Here is a 22,846-nt window from a genome sequence, read left to right as displayed (position 1 = left end):
ACCCACTCACCAACCAAGTAACAAGGTGATACGACCTTGATGGGCTTCAGCTCAGGCGCCTCGGTCTTTAATTTTTCAAAGCGCTGGCAGTCAGGACATGTGCGCACCTAAAAGCAGTAATAAAGGGAAACATATTGTAGATATGATTTGATTCCACAACACTTTGCGACCTACTACTAACTACTAACCTGAGTGTTTCAACTAAAAATTAAAATCAAAAGCAAATATCTTCCTTCTAGGAGCTTGCTTACCCAATCCAATGTGTCCTGTGTGATGGACCGCCAATAAAACCGGGGAGCAATCTTCGATTGCATCCTCCGTGGTCCAAAATGGCCTGCATGGGCTTCGGTTAACACAGCCACTTTCTCCTCCTCTGTCCAAATGACCCTTCTGTTCCCATGGTACAGGACCTCTTCTACACAGGATAGCAGCACACACAATATTGAAGTGAAATGGTTTCAACAATAATGTTGATTAAAAGTACAGACATTTAACAGTATTATATATTAATTAACATTAGTGAAATGGTTTCAACAATAATGTTGATTTAAAGTACAGACATTTAACATTATTATATATTAATTAATATTAGTGAAATGGTTTCAACAATAATGTTGATTTAAAGTAGTACCGACATTAAAACAGTATTATATATTAATTAATATTAGTGAAATGGTTTCAACAATAATGTTGATTTAAAGTACAGACATTTAACATTATATATTAATTAATATAACTGAAATGTTTCAACAATAATGTTGATTTAAAGTACAGACATTTAACATTATTATATATTAATTAATATTAGTGAAATGGTTTCAACAATAATGTTGATTTAAAGTAATACAGACATTTAACAGTATTATATATTAATTAATATTAGTGAAATGGTTTCAACAATAATGTTGATTTAAAGTACAGACATATAACATTATATATTAATTAATATTACTGAAATGTTTCAACAATAATGTTGATTTAAAGTACAGACATTTAACATTATTATATATTAATTAATATTAGCGAAATGGTTTCAACAATAATGTTGATTTAAAGTAGTACAGACATTTAACAGTATTATATATTAATTAATATTTTTTGCACGTTACCACGAAGACAGAAGTTAGCAGCAGCGGCCCTAACACTCCGCTTGAAATGTTGCGAAGCCTGCTGGTCATAAGTCCCCTGGGACAGATAAAGACGAATATCATCCAGTGACACCACCATTTTCAGGAGATTTTTTTTTTTTTTTTTTTTTTTTAAGTTTTATTTATACATTTCAACATTTCAACAATCAAATAAGTACAAAAGTAGTACAAAACAGTACAAAAAGAATAAAAAGCAGCGCCAGGGGGTTATAAATTCAAAGTAACTAAAATAGAATGCAAAAAAAACATATATATAATATAAACAAAGTGCAAAGCCATAGGCTCACTCAATTTCAGTAAACAACTCAAATTTGGAACACAGCATAATCGTCTTCACAGCTTTCTGGTTGCTAGAGGTAGAGAGTGTCTTAATGTACAGTTCTAACTCTTTTTTAAAGGCACAAAAGACAGGTCGGGTATTAAGAAACTTACATTTATGAATATAAAACTTAGCCAATAGTATAATGAGGTTGCAAAGGTAAAATTCCTTTTCAAATTTTTGTTCATATAGTGTAAAACCAAATATCACATCTTTAAAACAAAGCACAAATTTGTCATGAATATTGTCCAGGATGAAGCGACAGATGCCCTGCCATAGTGATCGAGTGCTTTCACAAGTCCAAAACAGGTGGTAAACAGTCTCTGGATGCATGTTACATAAGGTGCAGGTAACATCAATGTCCTTCTTGTATCTAACCATCACAGTCTTTACAGGGTAATAACGATGAATGATTTTAAAAGATATCTCTTTGACTTTGTTGGTAAGTAAATACCTGTTAGGAAGGGACCATGTTTTGACCCAGCAGATGTCATTCACAATATTATTCCAGAGCGCAATTACATAGGAGACAGACACACAATCATTTTGGAATAAGCTGCGGATTTTTCTGTTATTTTTCTGATCAAAGCAAAGTTTCCCCACAGGAGTGTCAAGTGGATCATTCACAATTTTTACAGCAGAAAGAGGAGATGAGTAAGCCCTGTACAACATAACAACACCCGTTGGAATGGCATCAAATACAATGGCAAATTGTTTGGGAGTCACAGGGACCTTAAAGTGGTTGACAAATTCTTGGTAATTAAAAAGTTGACCTTCCTTATTGAAAAGCTGACTCACTAAAATAATATCATTGTTGAACCAATTGTTGAGGAAAAGAGATTTCCTTTTGAAACATATATCTTTATTGTTCCAAATGAAGTATTTGGTAGGTGAGAAATTGTGCTTGTATATAAGAGACCATGCCAGAAGGGCTTGTTTGTGGAAGTTTGAAAGAGCAACAGGAATCCTATCAATGCTGTAGTTACACAATAGCAAAAATGTTAGGCCTCCAAGGTTAGAAAATACATATATACATATATACATATATAAATACATATATACCCTAACCCTAACCCAAAATACATTTTCAGGAGATGTTGATTTATCGATGCTGTCAATGACGTAAGAGGAAATGACGTAAGTAAGAGGAACTGAAGTAAGCGGAAATGACCCCGGAAGTAAATGGGGGTTAGGAAGGTTTTTGTAATGGGAAGAAAATTGGCGTGACAGCTGTAGCCAGGGTCACTTGGAGTGATTGGCAACACTAAAAATTGTGTGATTGTGAATGCTAGTGTGAATGTTTTCTGGCGACTTGTCCAGGGTGTACCCCGCCTTCCGCCCGAATGCAGCTGAGATAGGCTTCAGCACCCCTGCAACCCAGAAAGGGACAAGCAGTAGAAAATGGATAGACTCAGAACACGTAGGATACAAAGCATTATGTACATATTTTAAAAAGACTGGGTTTTGACAGTTTATTTAGGAAACTTTTATTAAAAAATATTTATCAAAAATGTCAAAATGTGTACAACACGTAATGTATTTTTGTCTTGAAAATCTACGTTTACCTTGAAAATCATTTTTTGTCTTAAAAATTACCTTTTTACTGTCTATCTGTGTTGGCCCTGCGATGAGATGGCGACTTGTCCATGGTGTATCGCCGCCTTCTGCCCGAATGCAGCTGAGATAGGCTCCAGCACCCCTTGCGGCCAAGGGACAAACGGTAGGAAATGGATGGATGGGTTAAATAAAATAATATAGAGTAGGGTTTCATCAAGAAGAAGAAGAAGAAAAAGAGGAAGAAACCCGGAAGTATACATTGACGTATTTCCGGGTCATGGCAGCCTCCTGTTAATTCCGCGTGTCAGACTTCTACAAAGGTTTGAATGTTGTTGTTTTTAAAACCGCTTTTCTGCATTGGTTTTGCAAAGCTTGAATGACACTCAAGATTGTTAGCTTTAAAAAGTCTACATTTGTTGTTGTGGCAATTATGTGTTGCTCGCCGTACAGCGTACACATTAACTAATGCCGTGTTGTTACGATAGCAGCCAGCATAATCTCAGTGGTTCACAAACACTAAAATGTGCTCAATACAAATTCAAATCTGCTGAAAAAAATAAACTATAAAGATAACGTAAAAGAAAGCTTGTAGGGTGGCCAACGCTCTGAAAATTAATCAAATGACATTTTGCAGGGCGAGTTATTTCTGTGAAATAAGTTTTATAAGGGGGCAACTGGATTATTTTTTGGGTTGAAGACGTTTAAGAAGAGTCCAGTGGCATCGATTAAACCTACAATCTAAACACGTTATTTTTTATAATATTTGACTTCAACCAGAATGTAAAAAGCTGCACAGGTTTTGAAAGTATACAAATGTATGGTAAAAGAATGTAAAAAAAAAATTGTGACAAAATTAAATTAATAAAATGTATATTTTTAAGTGAATGTAACATAACAAAAATATAAATATTTCTTTACAGACATAGATCCTGCTTAACTTCAAAACTTTAATGTCAGTGTTCAGTTTTTATGATAGAGCAGGTCTCCAACTTTTTATCACTATGAAGACTACTTTACAAAAACAAAGCTGAGATATGTGTTTTTAATTTATGACTGTCAGCATTTCATTTGTTTAAGAAAAAACTCAGCTTCACTTCAGCAGTGTGGCCATTGTCTTTATGCTATTTTGTGGTAGTTTTTCATTAAATAGACACATGGTGTCTGATTTGAACACTTAAAAAATACTGAAGAGTTGAAGCAAATATTTGACCCTTTGGTGTACCAGTTGGTGAGCTTTGTAGTGTCACTATCATATAGTGTAGTGCTACTATCATGAAGCTACAGTAGCTATGCTAGCACGTACCTCTCAGACGTGATAGCCTGTCGAACAAAAACGATCTCCGATATTTCCCAAGTTCTCCTTTTTTTACAGAAAAATATAATTGCAGTAAAAAGTCACATTTGGAGTCCCGATTGCCCGAAACTTGGCAGTCAACTCCAGCTAGCTAGCTGCAGCTGAGCCAGAGTGACTGACACCAAACGCACCAATGTCATAGTAGTTTGTGTTCCCTGATAATTGCACTCAACAGATGTTTTGAAATTTATTAGAGACGTTTACATTATCTGCTTTAGCAAAAACGCTGCTTTGCTCAATAAGTCAGCCAATCTTCTTCATGTAGATGGCAGAGGCAGTGCAAGACAAAGGACGTGGCTTGAAGTTTGCAGAAGAGCAACTTAAGCGCCATGGGTGGGAACACGGTGAGATATTATATGTTGTCTCATTTCATCATTATAGCCACAACCACTACATGTGTTGCATGTGCAGGCAAAGGACTCGGGCGCAAGGAGGACGGCTTATCACAAGCCATTAAAGTCAAAGTGAAATGTGACAAGGGAGGAGTGAGTGTTGGATGATACCCACAAGTTTTTGTTACCCTTGTGTGTGCACGGCGTCTTCTGACCCGCGCTGTCTTCTTCCAGGTGGGCCACAAGGAAGGAGAGCAGTTTACCTTCCACTGGTGGGACCACGTCTTCAACAAAGCCTCGTCCAGTCTGCAAGTGGAGTCGGATCAGGTCGGTGCTTATTTGGAAGACAATCATACAATATTTTCTTTGTTCCAAACACGGGTATTATTTTAAACATGTTTATTAGCAAGTTACATTATGGAACATCACGTGTTTATATTTGAACAAATCAACATGTCTGTAAAGCAGTTGGAAGAAATGAAGCTTATATTTATCCTACTCAATGGCCTAGTGGTTAGAGTGTCCGCCCTGAGATCGGTAGGTTGTGAGTTCAAACCCTGGCCAAGTCATACCAAAGACTATAAAAATGGGACCCATTACGTCCCTGATTGGCACTCAGGATCAAGGGTTGGAATTGGGGGTTAAAACACCAAAAATGATTCCCGGGCGTGGCACCGCTGCTGCCCACTGCTCCCCTCACCTCCCAGGGGGTGAACAAATGCAGAGGACAAATTTCACCACACCTAGTGTGTGTGACAATCATTGGTACTTTAACTTTACCGGAAAATATACCTCAAAGGATGGCCTGTTCAGTGAAACGTCTGAGGTTAAATGGTGGTTAACGTTTAAATCAAATTTTGCAACAGTTTTTCCACAAAAGCAATATAGATAATCTGTTCCAGGGTCAAGCTGTCATCATCTTAACATGTTTAAACTGTACAGGCCGAGTGTTCAGTATCGTTTTATCATTCTTAAACTCCATATAGTAAAACTTAAAAACAATCCAGTTTATACTCACAGTATAAGCTGAAGTCTTGCAAGATGTTTTAAAAATTCCACTATACTGTGAAGTAAACTTAAAGGGGGCCTATTATGCAAAACTTTTCTTACTTATTGGTACCTGTTTTTGTGTGTTTGGGAATCTGCATAAGACTCAAAAATGTAAAAACAAACCATGGAGGTAGGGCGGAGATATTTATAAAACAATCTTGCCCTCCTTCATACTTCCTCCAAAGTAGCCGTTTGGAATTTGCCCAATTTGTGATGTTTTTCCTATTGGTGACGATCGTTGCGCTAGTCCACCATTGTAGTCCGATGTTGAAGTCAATAAGTTCCTTCTTTTTCTCTATCCTCTTGTTGTGGGGCAGACTGGCTCCGCTGTTGCCATTTCTAATACAAAATAGCATATAGTTTGAACTTATATCTGTCAGTAAACACAATATGTAAGCGCTAAAAACTACAACGTGGCAATGGGGAGAAGACTCAGTCGAGGTGGAGACACATAAATAAAACCGCCAACAAAACGGTGCATTCTGAAGAGACGGTCAGAAAGCGGCATGAAGACGTCCTGTAAAATATAATCTATGCTACATTTTGAGCAAAGAACCACCATTACATGTTGGGGGCGGTATGGCGTAATGGGTAGAGCGGCCGTGCCAGAAACCTGAGGGTTGCAGGTTCGCTCCCTGCCTCTTGACATCCAAATCGCTGCCGATGTGTCCTTGGGCAGGACACTTCACCCTTGCCCCCGGTGCCGCTCACACTGGTGAATGAATGATAGGTGGTGGTTGGAGGGGTCGGAGGGGCCGTAGGCGCAAACTGGCAGCCTCGCTTCCGTCAGTCTACCCCAGGGCAGCTGTGGCTACAAATGTAGCTTACCACCACCAGGTGTGGATGAATGCTGGGTTCCCACTTCTCTGTGAGCGCTTTGAGTATCTAATCATTGAAAAGCGCGATATAAAATCTAATCCATTATTATTATTATTATTATTATTATGTTATGTAGACCACAAGGAAGTGTTTTAAATGCAGAAAAAAATGCCCCCTTATTGCAGATATTAAAATAACATTGACATTCGTTGGCACCGTAAACATTTTGTTTGTGCTGTTACAATCTCAGTGTTATTCTAAAATAAATTTTCTGACGAGTGACATCATCCATTTTTGACAAATATCACACAGCGTCTTGGTTTGAACGAGTGTCCCCTGCGCTTAGGCGGAAGAGAAAGTAGTTCCCACCAACCGCATTTAGACATCATTTAGACAAGCTCTCAATAATTGTTACTTTCCACTGTGTTCTTGTTATTTGTATACATGACTTTAAATTACTAATGTACCAAAGCATCCATATTTTGATTTGCGAATCAGTTTTAAGGTCGATCTGGAATTGGAGGTATTGATTGATATGTCAATATCCACTATGGATGTGAAAAATAACATGTTAATAACATAAAACCTATAATAGAGAAAAATGTTTGCAGCACAAATGAATGGGACAATATAGGAGATATTTTGATATAGTGGGGGGCTGGTTATGAATAATAAAACATTAGTAACATAAAAATTGTAATAGACAAAAAAAATTGCAGCACAAACAGGTGTTAAAAGTTTGGGGAGATTTTGAGAAGGTGGGGGGGCTGGTTATGAATAATACAACGTTAACAGAAAAACTGGACTAGACAAAAACAAATTTGCAGCACAAACGGATGTGACAAGTTTGGGGAGATTTTGAGAAAGTGTCAGTCAGAAAATGTATTATAAAATAACTTAAAAACTATAACTGCACAAACTAAATTTTTTTACCGCACAAGCAAATGTTATTTTAATATTTGCAAAATTAACGGGGGCCAACTTTGCACAGGTTTATATTACCCCTTTAAAATATATTTTATGTCATTGAGCTAGGTAAAGAAGTCATCAGATGATTGAGTGGTCTTCTGTTTGGTCCAGGATGGTATTGCTTTGAAGAAGAGGTCAGAAGACGGGGAAGAAGAAGAAGACGGTATGATTTCAAACAAGAAGCCCCGCAAGGCCACGCTGGCTAAAGACAAACTTTACGGCTGCTTTGTCAAGGTACTACAGTGTTTGTTTTTGTTCACAGTTTCCTCCCAAAGAGACGAACGAAGGACATTGTGATGATGAATTTGTCCTTTCTTTAGTCAGCCACTCTGCTGTCAGGTCAGGAGCAGCCGGAGCCCAGGTCCTCCAAGTCCAGCGACATCAGCAGCAGTTCGGACGAGGACGATGACCAAAAACTGGACCTGTCCAGTACCACACAGTGAGCACTGATTTCTGTCTAGCGCAAGTTTGGCAATACATCCGTTTCATTATGTTTGTCTACTTGTTGGACTGCTGCATTGCTTGCTTTGTAATCTCTCAAAACAGAATAAAAACACTTTATATTCGCCAAGTCCATTTTTAGGCAATCGTTTCCAGATTTCACTGGATTGTTATGGCCTAAAATGACAACTTATGCCGCAGCTTTTACACAAAGTTGAAGCCAAAGTAGCAAATGTTTTGCATTAACATTTGCAACATTAGCATTAGCCTGGGATTTTACAAATGTGTTGTCATGTTGTGTTCTTCAAGTGTTCTTTGTACCCCTAACATCAAAAAGCACAAGATCAGATTTTCGAACATTGACAGTACTACGGACACTTAAATAGTTTAGAGCAGTGGTTTCTCAAACTTTTTTCACCAAGTACCACCTCAGAAAAAACTTGTCTCTCCAAGTACCAATATAATGACCGACATTATTACCAGATAATCAGGTTTATTACTGATCATCTGTTTGTTATTGTTTTATTGTGTGGTTTTCTGTCTTAATCATGAGTATTTCTACTATTATCTCTTAAGGGCCTACTGAAATGAATTTTTTTTATTTAAACGGGGATAGCAGATCTATTCTATGTGTCATACTTGATCATTTCGCGATATTGCCATATTTTTGCTGAAAGGATTTAGTATAGAACAACGACGATAAAGATTGCAACTTTTGGTATCTGATAAAAAAAAGGCTTGCCCCTACCGGAAGTAGCGTGACGTAGTCAGTTGAACATATACGCAAAGTTCCCCATTGTTTACAATGATGGCCGCATGAAGTGAGAGAGATTCGGACCGAGAAAGCGACAATTTCCCCATTAATTTGAGCGAGGATGAAAGATTTGTGGATGAGTAAAGTGCAAGTGAAGGACTAGTGGGGAGTTGAAGCTATTCAGATAGGGAAGATGCTGTGAGAGCTGGGGGTGACCTGATATTCAGCTGGGAATGACTACAACAGTAAATAAACACAAGACATATATATACTCTATTAGCCACAACACAACCAGGCTTATATTTAATATGCCACAAATTAATCCTGCATAAAAACACCTGCGTGTTTGTTACGCTAGCTCCTAGCTCCTCTGCTAGCTCCTAGCTCCATAGAACACGCCAATACAATTCAAACACCTGATCAACACACACAATCACTCAGCCCAAAAGACCGTTCACCTAACCCAAGGTTCATAAAGCTTATATATTTTTAAAAAGTTACGTACGTGACGCGCACATACGGTCAAGCTATCTAATGTTTAGCAGCCAAGGCTGCATACTCACGGTACCTGATATTCAGCTGGGAATGACTACAACAGTAAATACACACAAGACATATATATACTCTATTAGCCACAACACAACCAGGCTTATATTTAATATGCCACAAATTAATCCTGCATAAAAACACCTGCGTGTTTGTTACGCTAGCTCCTAGCTCCTCTCCTAGCTCCTAGCTCCATAGAACACGCCAATACAATTCAAACACCTGATCAACACACACAATCACTCAGCCCAAAAGACCGTTCACCTAACCCAAGGTTCATAAAGCTTATATATTTTTAAAAAGTTACGTACGTGACGCGCACATACGGTCAAGCTATCAAATGTTTAGCAGCCAAGGCTGCATACTCACGGTACCTGATATTCAGCTGGGAATGACTACAACAGTAAATAAACACAAGACATATATATACTCTATTAGCCACAACACAACCAGGCTTATATTTAATATGCCACAAATTAATCCTGCATAAAAACACCTGCGTGTTTGTTACGCTAGCTCCTAGCTCCTCTGCTAGCTCCTAGCTCCATAGAACACGCCAATACAATTCAAACACCTGATCAACACACACAATCACTCAGCCCAAAAGACCGTTCACCTAACCCAAGGTTCATAAAGCTTATATATTTTTAAAAAGTTACGTACGTGACGTGCACATACGGTCAAGCTATCAAATGTTTAGCAGCCAAGGCTGCATACTCACGGTACCTGATATTCAGCTGGGAATGACTACAACAGTAAATAAACACAAGACATATATATACTCTATTAGCCACAACACAACCAGGCTTATATTTAATATGCCACAAATTAATCCTGCATAAAAACACCTGCGTGTTTGTTATGCTAGCTCCTAGCTCCTATGCTAGCTCCTAGCTCCATAGAACACGCCAATACAATTCAAACACCTGATCAACACACACAATCACTCAGCCCAAAAGACCGTTCACCTAACCCAAGGTTCATAAAGCTTATATATTTTTAAAAAGTTACGTACATACGCAAAAAAAAGTTGCGCACATACGGTCAAGCGATCAAATGTTTAGAAGCCAAAGCTGCATACTCACAGTAGCACGTCTGCGTCTTTGTCATCCAAATCAAAGTAATCCTGGTAAGAGTCTGTGTTGTCCCAGTTCTCTACAGGCGTCTGTGTATCGAAGTCAAAAGTCCTCCTGGTTAGAGTCTCTGTTATCCGAGTTCTTCCATCTTGACTGCATCTTTCGGGAATGTAAACAAAGAAGCGCCGGCTGTGTACTGTTGTGGCTGACTACGTTCGAAAAATACGTCCATTTCGCACCGACAACTTTCTTCTTTGCTTGTTCAGCTTCCTTCTCCATAATGCAATGAACATGATTGCAACAGATTCACGAACACAGATGTCCAGAATACTGTGGAATTATGAAATGAAAACAGAGCTTTTTCGTATTGGCTTCAATGTGGAAGGCATACCCATGTTCGCCGGTCTACGTCACGCGCATACGTCATCCTCAGAGGCGTTTCGAACCGGAAGTTTAGCGGCAAATTTAAAATGTCACTTTATAAGTTAACCCGGCCTTATTGGCATGTGTTATAATGTTAAGATTTCATCATTGATATATAAACTATCAGACTGCGTGGTCGGTAGTAGTGGGTTTCAGTAGGCCTTTAATGTTCTGTTTTTATGAACTTATGAATGTAAAATTCATATTATTAAAAAATGTTCATATATTTTATAAAATGGCGTTCATTTTAGTTATTTTTACAGTAGGGATGATGTTTGATAAGAAATTATCGAGTTCGAGCCCATTATCGAATCCTCTTATCGAACCGATTCCTTATCGGTTCTCTTATCGAATCCGATAGGTTGTTGTATATGGAAAAAAACACAATATTTGGTTTAACAAAAGGTCACTTTTATTTTATAAGAAGAAAAAATATATATATATATTGACTGTTACCCCTCTAATAAAAAAAATATTGACTATTACCCAAAGTATATTAAGTGGGATTTTTCAGAAAAACAAATATATACAGTAACACAAAAACAACCTGTCTCTGTGATCACTATAGGTGTATGAATAATAATATAGTGTTAAATAAAATCAGTCCCTTGGGCACAAAACTGAAATAATACAGCTCTCCAAAAAGTCCACTTCTGCTGCTATTGGAACATACTAACTACACACATGGGCAGACAGCTAACAAACAATCCAAGACGTCTAATAAAGTTCCAAAGCAGATTAATCCATTTAGGCTCTTTATTGTTGTTGATCTTGCTTTGTCTTTTCCTACCTTTACTTTTGTCTTGCACTGGACTGTTATACTTTTTAAAAAAACTGAAATTCACACAATGACAAATGTATAAGCTATGTGATTCAATTAACATACTGAAATGTAATACACAATATGCAAATATTAGCTTCACACAAATATACAGTACTATCATCAAACAAATACTTCCGAGTGTTGAAACTATTTCGATGGTGGAAATACACGACTGTCAGCCATTTTAAGTCCTCAAAACATCCATTGAAACAGTGCACAAAAATCGTTTTTCAATTAACATGTTAGTATCAAATTTAACCACTTTCCACCTTAATATTGAGTTACATAAACAAGTTAAACAGTTTACTTAGACTTATCTTTTCCAAGGCTTGTAAGAGCTAACACAACTTGTCTACTTCTCAATTGTCTCATGAACTGAACTGACGTCGCCAACCCGGAAGTGCCCAAACTATTGACGCATAGTATTTTCATATCGCCACAAGGTGTCAGTAAGAGTCTACAATCAATTGGGCACAACATTGCCGTCCCACAGGGCATTTCTTGTGGGAAGGGATTCGTTCCCAGGGATTCGAATAAAGAACCAACTCTTTTTCTTTACTATAGTGGCCTCGATAGCGGGAACCGGTTCTCAAAAAGGGATTTGAGTCCATGGAATGGGTTCTTTTCTTATCGAACAACTGGGAGAACCGGTTTCGAACATCATCCCTATTCTCCAGTGTGGATGCCTCAAAGGTGGCATTTTTCCTCAAATCCTCAGTGCCATGCCCTGTTTTGTTTTTGCTTTGTTCTGTCAAAAGTGTTGCGCGTGCGTGTGAATGTTTTCTTCTCTTCTATTATTATGTTTTTATTTGTTCTGTTGTGTTTTATACAGCACTTTGTGTTTGTGTTTTCATACACAGGCAAGTGCCTGTGTATGAAAAATACTATATAAATAAAGTTTGATTTATTTACCTGTACTTAGTGTAGTAGGCTTAAGTTTTAAAAACACAGCAGGTGTTTTATTTAACAAGAATATTAAATATTTTTGGCAACTGTAACATTAAACATTTGTTTTCACCTTTAAAAAAAAATGTTTCAAGGTGTTGCGGTTTTTATATTGCTTTGGCAGTGCACCCCGATCAATTACATGTAAGGCAGGGGTGTCCAAAGTGTGGCCCGGGGGCCATTTGCGGCCCGCAGCTAATTGTTTTCCGGCCCGCCACACATTCTGGAAATGCTATTGCAAAAAATAAAATTTAACATTAAAAAAAGTGGAATGAGGTGAAATCTAACGAGAAAAAGTTGCAATGTTGACACAAAGCTGCCATGCAGGCTGTTTTTTTTTCTTTTGTCTTTCTTTATTGTTTGCCATTGCTCAAAAAGAAAATATGACAAAAAAATCCAAGTTATAATGAATTATTTTCAAGGCTCCAATTACTTCAAATATTTCACTTGAAAATGTTTTATGTGGTAAATATTGCATATATTGTGTAGTTGCCATATAAAAACATAGTTTTCTTTGACAAAAGAGCATAAAACAAACAAAATAATAGTTCAAACGTAAAATCGACAGATATATCTGAAGTTGATCTCGTAACTTAAGTGTTGAAAGTTTAAAAAAAATAACTAATAAAAATGTATCACTTTATGAGTGGGGCACCTTTTTGGATCCCAAATATATTTAGTGGTATTTTATTTATCTTTTCACTGTGATTACTCAAAAATATTAAATAATTAAAATCAATGGTGTCCTGCATTATTGATATTTTAGGGCTCTAATTACTAAATACTGCATATTTCAGTTGTACTATAAAAAAACAAAGTTGTTTTTGACAGAAAAGCCATAAAACCTTTTTTTTTTAAAGTTGATATAGAGATTTACTGTAAGCGTTAAATAAAAAATAATAATAAAAATTAGAGTTATTTTTAACATTTTAATAAATGAGATCCTTTATGGTCCCCGGGACCCCTAAAGGTAAAATAAATTTTAAAAATCCATATATTTTGTTATGGTTTGAAAATGAAAAATATCAAAATGGCCCCCACATGCTTTAATTTTTTCGTTTGCGGCCCTCAGTGGAAAAAGTTTGGACACCCCTGATGTAAGGGAAACCGTGGCTTAGCTTTTTTGTAAACAGCTGAAATTGTTTTTTAATTAAAATCAAAATTGTGTGTGAATGATTATTTTATTTTTAGTAAATACAAGTTTCCTATTAGTAGAAGTGCAGCATTAATAGGTCCTACTTATAGTTCCCCGGACAGGCAAAGTGTTTAAAACAGGAGATTTTACTGACGCCATAGAGCTTTTCAAGTTGTGACGACTCCCGTTAGCAAACATGGCTATAATTCGAGGCAGTTACACTTCCTGTCCCTTTACTTTTCACATGTGGACTGAACCAAAAAATAAGTTTATGAAACATGTGCCATTACACCCTGAGTGGAGAATATTACAAGTCAAAGACTAAAGAAATAAAAAAAAATGTTTCCATCTGACCTCAAAGATTAATTCCTTTTAATGCATTTTGGACTATTTTGCTGACATAAACAATATTTTAACATGTTTGCTGCTGCTTACAGACTGTCTGACGGGGAACTCGTGAAATTTTGTGGAGGCCGTACTGCTCACAAGTAAGTCCTTTTAATGTAAACACCTGACCTCAGGGCCCAACTTTTCCACTACAGGGGGGGCCCAGGCCCACTTAAATATTAACACTGAATTAATCATCTTACTCTTGGTATTCAGTAATTATATCTAACCTACTTACAGTTTGTAACTTGTTAAATTATATGAGAGCATGCGTTAATCCCAAAGATTATTATCAAGGTTTAGGTCAGGCTGATTACATAATAAATACTAATAAAATATACTGCAAAAGAAGGGACTCATAAAACTGATGAAAAATACATTTCCATACAATTATCCAGTGTTAAAAATAAATTCTAACTAAATTAATAATAAAAAATAAATGTTTCTTAAATGAACAGTTAAATTTAAAAAATAAATTTTCACCACTTGAGTCATAATTTTTGCGCTTAAGAAATTTTTCCATGACTTTAGCTACAGACTTCATCTGTTTATTTGATATTGTCATCACTGCCACAAGTACCGGTAGTACAAAAGTGTATTACAACTGAAGAATAGATGTTTCTTGTCAGCCCTCTAGGGGGCGCTATGGTTAAGAAACACTGGTCTACACAACAGAAAGTTTAGTGTTTTAGGATTTAAGGAATTATTTACGGTGTGCTCTTGTGTACTTTTAGAGGTGCCAGACACGGTTTGACCATGAGCGCTAAGCTAGCCAGGCTGGAGCAGCAGGAGGCCGAGTTCATGGCCAAGTATGGCAAGAAGACCACATCATCACAGGAGAGGCCAGAGGATGTGGCTGAGGAGACTCAGAGCAGGAGAAGAAAAAAGAAGTATTCCAGGGAGAAGACTGAAGAAATAAATGTTCTCTCTGTGTTGGAAAAGCTGGGCGTTAAAGGAAAAACAAGGAAAAATGGGGAATGCGAGAAGAAGGAAGTGTCCTGCCCTAAAGTAAAAACAAGGAAAAATGAGGAATGCGAGAAGGAAATATCCTGTGTAGAAAATCGTGACACAGAAATTAAGAGGAAATGTAAGAAGAGAAAGAACGGAGAGTATAAGAGTTCTGAAAGAAACTCAGAACAACAGCAGCAGAAGAACAACAACAAACAACAGAGTGAACCTGCAGAAGAAGAAGAAGAGCAGCTGGAGGATGAGAAACACAAGAAGAGCAAAAAGGAAAAAACATGTTTGGAATCAAACATCAGCCAGGAGACGCGTCCACCAAATAAGAAGAAAAAGACCAAAGAGTAACGCTGGAAGTGTTGTGACTCGGGACAACCAATCTTTTTTAGCCTCACTTTGAAGGAACGTTCTTCAAGAACCCTGCGAAGACCCTCAGACAATGAAAGCAAACCTCCTTTGTGACCACACTTTTAATCAGGCCTGGGCCGACAATCAATTGAACCATAAACGACTAAATTCCTGTCTGTGTCTTTGTTTTCTTTGTTACTTGCTGTCAAAAGGATGTCGAAAAATTTGCTGCTTAAAAAAGCAACATTCACTTCCGGTAAATTATGATTGAAGCAATCGATCCTGTCTCAGAACCATCCAATGAGGTGTCAAGTTTGAAGTCAGGTGACACGGGTCTTGCTAAACAGCATAAAAAGGCTGCTAGCTGGTCATAATACAAAATAACATTTCAATGCATCCCGCTGGATAATTTGAAACTAGAAATGATTCCAATGGTTGAATCTGCACTTTTGAGTGACATACAGGAAGCTCTGCTTCATGCAGACCGGCGCAGAGTGGATGTAGCAGCAACAAGCCTGAGACCCCGCAATCGCGAGTGTCAGACGGACTTATATTTCTACAAAGTTCTGCAGAACAGGGATTTATATCGAATAAATTGATATATTTGTATCGTTTTGCCTGCATTCTGTAATTTCATGTACAATCTGAGTCTTTTTCAATAAAAAACTAAACAGACCATCTCAAAGTTTAGTTTTTTTTAACTAAATTATATGAGTCAGAATGTACATAAAAATATAGAATGTTGTATTCACAATATTAACTATCAACAATAAAACACTGAATATTGAGAATATATGACCGTTGCTCCTCTACTTCCCAGACTACTTCCTTGATCGACATCTTTTTTAATCGAGCAAGAGCAACAAAGATGTAACAAACACGGTGAAAAATGAATGCAAAGGGTAAAAAAAACATTCACATTCGATATAATATCCCTGTTTTGCATAACTTTGTTGTAGAAATCTGCATGAAGCAGAGCTTCATATGTCACTCAAAAGTGCAGATTATAACCATTGGAGTCTTTTCTATAGTTTGAAAATATCCAGTGAACCGCATTGCAATGTTAATTATGTCATATTATGACCAAGTAACTGCCATTTTATGCTGTTTTGTAAGACCTGTGTCACGTCACTTCAAACCTGACACATCATTGGCTGCTTCTGAGACAGGATTGACTTAATTTATCAGAAGTCTTGCTTCTTAAAGCAGTACATTTTTCAGCACTGAACTTTTATAAGCTGAGTTGTAATACACTGAATTGCCATCCATCCATCCATTTTCTACCGCTTGTCTGAATTGTTTTACACTAAATTTTTACACACAAAGTTTTTATACACTGAATTTTTTTACACACTGGATTTTTTTTCAATGAAATTGTCAGCATAATTTCATGTAAAAGAAATTCAGTTCACAATACATCCATCCATTTTCTACCGCTTGTCCCTCTTGGAGTCGCAGGCAGTTCACAAAATTGAAACGCAAAAAATTCAGTTACATAAATTCAGTGTAAAAAAAAAAGCTGAGAATTTTTGTGAAAAAGTTATTGAAGCACAAAATTGAAGTCACACTACTTTGAGCTTACTCATCGCTAAGTTACAAGCAAAGGCAAACAGCAGTGCCAAATGTATTTGTGGCGGGCCACCACAAATAAATTACTGTAAGTAAAAAAAAAAGTATTTTCCATCTAAAATTGATTTAACTAAGGCACGGCCCCCCTGCTGCTGGAAAAAAAAGATTGCACAACTGACTACATATCAAGGATTACACAACTTCCAACTTCTCGGAAAGTACGTCTACACAGTACACAACCATGAAATAGAGGAAGTAGGAAACTGCAAGAATCCCTGAAAAACGCAAGATTCTTTCGTTTTACTAACGCTGTTAATGGAAATGATGAATTGCTACGAAACACTACATCTTGGGCTGAATTACAATTGGGATATAAAAGGTTAAATGTCGATCGTTGATGACGACGTGCACAGCTGTTGCAACACACCTTCATTTATTTTCCATGTTGTGCAACAACCTTTTGAACTGACCAGAAGAGAATTCAACTCATTTGATGCAGTTTAACACCTTTATAATAATAAATATGCAACTAGGTTGTCAGTTTGAATATTTGTAGGGGTTTTAGATTTTATCCACGACGTCACACAGTGGAGACCGAGCTACAATTAGATACTTTGGTATTCTAGTAAACTACTTGCGGGCTAATCGCCTACTGCCTTCCAAGATGTATTTATTCCAAATCTGGTTTGAACAAGGCGCTCGTTTGGCAAACGTAACGGTTCTTCATCTCGCAGCTCTCTTTGCTCCAGTTAGCCAGCGAATCGGACGGCAGAATCAACGCACAATTGGTTCTGCTGTAGTATTGCGTTCTCCAGAACCTATTCGGAACAGAAAATGGAGTCCATTAGATTTGTTACGAATTGATAAACTCGGTTGATAACTGACGTCTTTTTGCACCCTACATTCATTTTTCACTCGAGCGTATCGCTGTACAGTACGTGAGTGCTTACGTCATCGTGAGGTTTCCTCCATTGCGCCACACCCATTGGTCCGTGTTGTCGTCCTTCCTTAGGCCCATCCAGTAACCGTGCCTGTTGTCGTTGTAAAACTTTGTGTGATTTGTGACGAACTCCTGGACACAATGTCAATGTCAGTGCTGTAACCTATTCACGTCAACTAACTCCAATAACTTGTAGGGAGTGCTTAATAAATATTCATACGCAATAAAGATTAGCGTAGGATGTATTTCAATGTTGGTTGCTTTTGATGCACTTATGGAATATTCATGCATATTTAAAGAGATAGTATGCTCACAATTATATTTAAAATGAACCCATGTTGAACTTGTTAATCTGACACTAAACAACGACTAAGCCAGTGGCCTCCACGGACCGGTCCGTGACGCATTTGCTACCGGGCTGCACAGAAACATTAAAGATAGATGTATATTACAACTCCTGATAGGAAGTCGCTATTTGTTATAGTACATTAATGCATATTAATGACCATATAAGATGTTAATGTGCCAGATTATAGCCAAAGGCTATTTTCCATCTGCAGGGTGATTGTTTATAGCTGGAGATCTTAACCTGTTTGACCTCGTATTCCAACTTTTCCACTACAGAGGGGCCCGGCCACCCCAATATTAACACTGAATTAGTAAACTTACCCTTGATTTTGATCATATTCAATAATTATATCTAACCTATTTACAGTTTACTACCTTGTCAAATTATATAAAAACATGTGTTAATCACAAGGTTATTATTAATTTAACAAATAAACCTTAGGCTTAGGTCAGGCTGATTAGAAAAATAAGTACTAACCAAATAAACAATACATTTACATATGTATTATGTCATGCTAAATTAAACACAATAAGAAATGCTTCCTAACTGAACTGTCAATAAAATTAACGTGCAAATGAAAATACAGCTCTACAAATTTAGTGATAACTTTTGCGCTTAAGAAATGTGTCTATGACATTTGCGCCAGACTTCTTCTGTTTGTTTTATATTGTCATTACTGCCATAAGTGGTGGAAACGTGTATTACAACCAGTGTTGGGACTAACGCGTTACAAAGTAATTCTATTATTATTTTTTATATTCAGTAACTCAGTTACCGTTACTACATGATGCGTTACTGCGTTATTTTACGTTACTTTTTATGTAGTATAAAGTGTGTTTTATCAGAGCGCTGCAGTGTCATCGTTCTGATTCTTCTTGTGTCACAAACCGGCGTGTGTGTGGATGGGTGTGAGTGTGAGGGTGGGGAGGAGGGGGGGGCGTGTCTGATCAGAAGTCGAGTTTGTTAACTTGGAGATATTTTCACTACTTTTCTTTTGTCGAGCACAAAGAAAATACAATTTTAGTTAAATGTAAATTGTGCTTTGGATCAAAGATCCCATCTACTGCCCAAAACAGCAATTAAAATCTGCTGAAACAAGCTACATAAGCAACATGCTTTGACGAAGCTAGTAAAGAGAGACAGACTCCAATGCCACTTAACCTCCACCACCACCATTTAAGTATTAAGTCTGCCTCTGCTCATCATTCAGCACTGAAGGTACACACTCTGTCAATCAATGTTCCCTCTAATTTTTCATGTGTGTGAGAAACGCAAAAACTCCCTGAGCATTCAGTGGAGCCCATGTGAGCAACATCAGACGTGCACACTGGCTACATCTCAGCTGCATTCGGGCGGAAGGCGGGGTACACTCTGGACACGTCCCCACCTCATCGCAGGGCCAACACAGATAGACAGACAACATTCTCTTATTATTATAATCAAATGACAGCAGTCATTTCCATTTCTAATATAAGTGTTTAGGCCCACTTACAATGACAATTACAAAAAATATTGTTTTTCATGAACTGTGTACTTGTATTGTTTGTCTGGGTGAAGGTCCTGCTTTGGAAATAATTTGTACCCCTTTCAGACATTGCATTTAGTTCCCATTAAAACATTCACATGTTGCACAATGAGATGTAAGCAGGGGATCATGTGTACATTCCTGCAACTTCCTGTTTGTAAAAAATATATTTGTATTAGTATTTATTTAATATACTAACAGCATTTCATGATTAATATTTATAAATTAAGATTCCTAATAAATGACACTAGAATAAGCACACATTTGATTGGTAAATCATAGTGTAACGACCTGGAACGACACTTTATGTGTGGTGTTGGAGTTGTCTGACTTTTTGTGTGGCTGTAAACGCATCACTGGCTAAGTGCCATATGTGCATGTGTTGGCGCAAGTGAGAAAGAGCGAGCGGCTGCTGTTGATATAACAAAGTTGCTTTTGGTCTGGTTTTTACTGCAGAAAATGACCACTTTTGCTAGATATAATTTTTTTACTAATGTTTTGGTGATGTGTTTATGGCCGACAATAAAGAGTTTTGCTCAGTAAAGTGATGGATGAAATTCATGTCCTCAAAGCGTCTCGACAGACGTTACAATATTTGAACAAGGATGACGAAAAGTGTTTTCTCTGTCGTGTCGAAAATTGTTATGCGCTTATTTTTTTATTTGATTTTGTGCGTGGCATAGATTTGCCGTGCGCAGAGGACGTTTAAGCAGTGCGCAATTGCACAGGCGCACACCTTAGAGGGAACGTTGCTGTCAATTCTCTTATATACTGTTTCATTCTAGACTTCTAGAGTGTTTGATTATCACATCACTCTAAATGTATAGACTATAAAGTTTACAAACATTTAGAGGGATCCTATTGGGCCAGGCCAATCTTTCCTTATCTCTAAACTAAAACTGGGGAAATGTGTAGAGTGTTCTGGGCTTCAGAAATGATTTTGTGTCAGAATTCCTTGAGGAAAAAATGCCTGGTTAGGCTTTGTGTATGTAGTGTGTGCCTTCCTTGCTTTACATGTTGTTATTATGCTGTTTGTTTTGATTGATTGAGACTTTTATTAGTAGGTTGCACAGTGAAGTACATATTCCGTACAATTGACCACTAAATGGTAACACCCGAATACATTTTTCAACAGGGACGGCGTGGCGGAGTTGGTAGAGTGGCTGTGCCAGCAATCGGAGTGTTGCTGGTTACTGGGGTTCAATTCCCACCTTCTACCTTCCTAGTCACGTCCGTTGTGTCCTTGGGCAAGACACTTCACCCTTTGCCTCTGATGGCTGCCGGTTAGCGCCTTGCATGGCAGCTCCCGCCATCAGTGTGTGAATGGGTAAATGTGGAAATACTGTCAAAGCGCTTTGAGTACCTTGAAGGTAGAAAAGCGCTATACAAGTATAACCCATTTATCATTTATCATTTATAACTTGTTTGAGTCGGGGTCCACTTAAATTGATTCATGATACAGATATATACTATCATATATACTATCATCATAATACAGTCATCACACAAGATAATCACATTGAATTATTTACATTATTTACAATCAGGGGTGGGGGGGGGCTAGGATATGGACAGCAAGTAGTGGACATAGAGAGAGAGAGAGATCAGAAGGCATAAGAAAAAGTATCTGCATTTGATTGTTTACATTTGATTGTTACTTATGTATGTTATTTGCAGCTATTTAAAGTAGTTTTGTCAATTTGTTCTGGCCAGAAACAAATTGGCCTTTGTAACATATCTTTGTCTTTGTGTGTTGTATGTAGACCACATTGCTTAGCAGAGTTCAGTAATGCAAATGCATGTCAAGTTGATCAACAGATTGTATTATTCTCCAGTGCAATAACAGTACTGAAATGAAGGCTAAAAGCAGGGAGCTTTAAAGAAAAAAATAAGTAACTAAATAGTTACTTTTCACAGTAACGCATTACTTTTTGGTGTAAGTAACTGAGTTAGTAACTGAGTTACTTTTGAAATGAAGTAACTAGTAACTGTAACTAGTTACTGGTTTTCAGTAACTAACCCAACACTGATTACAACTAAGTATTGCTGCGGCCTATAGTGACCACAGCTGAAAAACAGATATATTACAATCTAGGTGTCGCTCACGGCCCAACACGGGACCCCGGCCCTATTGTTAAGAAACACATCGTGCCAAAGAGCATCTCTTCGCAAAGAAACGCGCCCAGGGCTGCCATTGCTTCAGCATTATGGTGTGAATGGATTTTTCATGCTCACTTTATTTTTGCTGTTTTTATCTGCCACGTGGAAAGCCGGTCCGTGAAAATAATGCATACATTAAACCGGTCCATGGTGGAAAATAGGTTGGGGTCATTTGACCAACCTTCAAGTTAGACGTATGATATCCTGTTTAACACGTCTAAAAAGGTGCAAAGGTGACAAAACAAGGCCAGAGACAGGTAAGGTTAACGGATACTGACAGCACAGAAATGTCCACTGATTTGTTATAAGAAATCACTTTTTCGGCACACCTATAATTGGGCAGTTTGGCCCATTCCTCTTTGCAGCACCTCTCAAGCTCCATCAGGTTGGATGGGAAGCGTTGGTTTTCATCAAGGATGTCTCTGTATTCATCTTTCGCTCTATCCTGACTTGTCTCACAGTTCCTGCCGCTGAAAAACATCCCCACAGCATGATGCTGCCACCACCATGCTTCACTGTAAAGATGGTATTGGCCTGGTGATGAGCAGTGCCTGATTTCCTCCAAATACAATGCCGGGCATTCACACCAAAGAGTTCAATCTTTGTCTCATCAGACCAGAGAATTTTGTTTCTCATGATCTGAGAGTCTTTCAGGTGAATTTTGGCAAACGTTAGAGTGGCCAGACGGAAGCCTTGTCTTAACATGGTTTCCTTCTGGCCACTTTACCATACAGGCCTGATTTGTGGTTTGCTGCAGAGATGATTGTCCTTCTGGAAGGTTCTCCTCTCTCCACAGAGGAATGCTGTAGCTCTGACTAAGATGAATGCAGCAATGCACAGAGACATCCTGGATGAAAACCAATGCTTCACATCCAACCTGATGGAGCTTGAGAGGTGATGCAAAGAGGAATGGGTCA

General features: G+C 37.7%; 3 protein-coding genes across 7 annotated transcripts in view; 1 reads left to right on the top strand and 2 right to left on the bottom strand.

Annotated features, from left to right (window-relative positions):
- Positions 1-1,299: 1,299 nt before the first annotated feature.
- On the bottom strand, positions 1,300-7,068 carry LOC133659905 (uncharacterized). 3 transcript variants are annotated; one of them, XM_062062749.1, is made up of 2 exons: positions 3,064-7,068; positions 1,300-2,837 (listed from the first exon to the last, which is right to left on the bottom strand). In XM_062062749.1, exon 2 carries the CDS (start codon positions 2,521-2,523, stop codon positions 1,432-1,434), a length of 1,092 nt encoding a protein of 363 aa, XP_061918733.1. In that variant the 5' UTR covers positions 2,524-2,837; positions 3,064-7,068; the 3' UTR covers positions 1,300-1,431. The 3 variants fall into 3 exon arrangements, with proteins under 3 accessions (XP_061918733.1, XP_061918734.1, XP_061918735.1); XM_062062750.1 differs by having other exon boundaries at positions 1,300-3,166; positions 4,886-7,068; XM_062062751.1 differs by having other exon boundaries at positions 1,300-3,166; positions 4,899-7,068.
- gpatch4 (G patch domain containing 4) lies at positions 3,195-15,559 on the top strand. Of its 2 annotated transcripts, XM_062062746.1 has the most exons (8): positions 3,196-3,344; positions 4,644-4,722; positions 4,790-4,863; positions 4,945-5,037; positions 7,660-7,782; positions 7,869-7,987; positions 14,129-14,179; positions 14,813-15,559. In XM_062062746.1, exons 2-8 carry the CDS (start codon positions 4,644-4,646, stop codon positions 15,384-15,386), a joined length of 1,113 nt encoding a protein of 370 aa, XP_061918730.1. In that variant the 5' UTR covers positions 3,196-3,344; the 3' UTR covers positions 15,387-15,559. The 2 variants fall into 2 exon arrangements, with proteins under 2 accessions (XP_061918731.1, XP_061918730.1); XM_062062747.1 differs by lacking the exon at positions 14,129-14,179 and having other exon boundaries at positions 3,195-3,344.
- Positions 15,560-16,521: 962 nt separating this feature from the next.
- The window catches only part of LOC133659906 (oxidized low-density lipoprotein receptor 1), an 18,282-nt gene continuing 11,957 nt past the window's right edge, over positions 16,522-22,846 (bottom strand). Inside the window, exons 7-8 of one of the 2 annotated variants that reach the window (XM_062062753.1) lie at positions 17,906-17,986; positions 16,522-17,773 (exon numbers count right to left, since the gene is read on the bottom strand). In XM_062062753.1, the coding sequence (XP_061918737.1) occupies positions 17,705-17,773; positions 17,906-17,986 (150 nt within the window). In that variant the 3' untranslated portion in view covers positions 16,522-17,704. Of the gene's footprint in view, positions 17,774-17,905; positions 18,028-22,846 lie in introns of both variants that reach the window. The other variant, XM_062062752.1, reaches the window with a different exon arrangement.

The sequence above is a fragment of the Entelurus aequoreus genome, linkage group LG11 (assembly GCF_033978785.1).
Source record: "Entelurus aequoreus isolate RoL-2023_Sb linkage group LG11, RoL_Eaeq_v1.1, whole genome shotgun sequence".
NCBI lineage: Eukaryota > Metazoa > Chordata > Actinopteri > Syngnathiformes > Syngnathidae > Entelurus > Entelurus aequoreus.
Note: the sequence above shows the minus strand (reverse complement) of the source record. Positions and strands in the feature narration are given on the sequence as shown.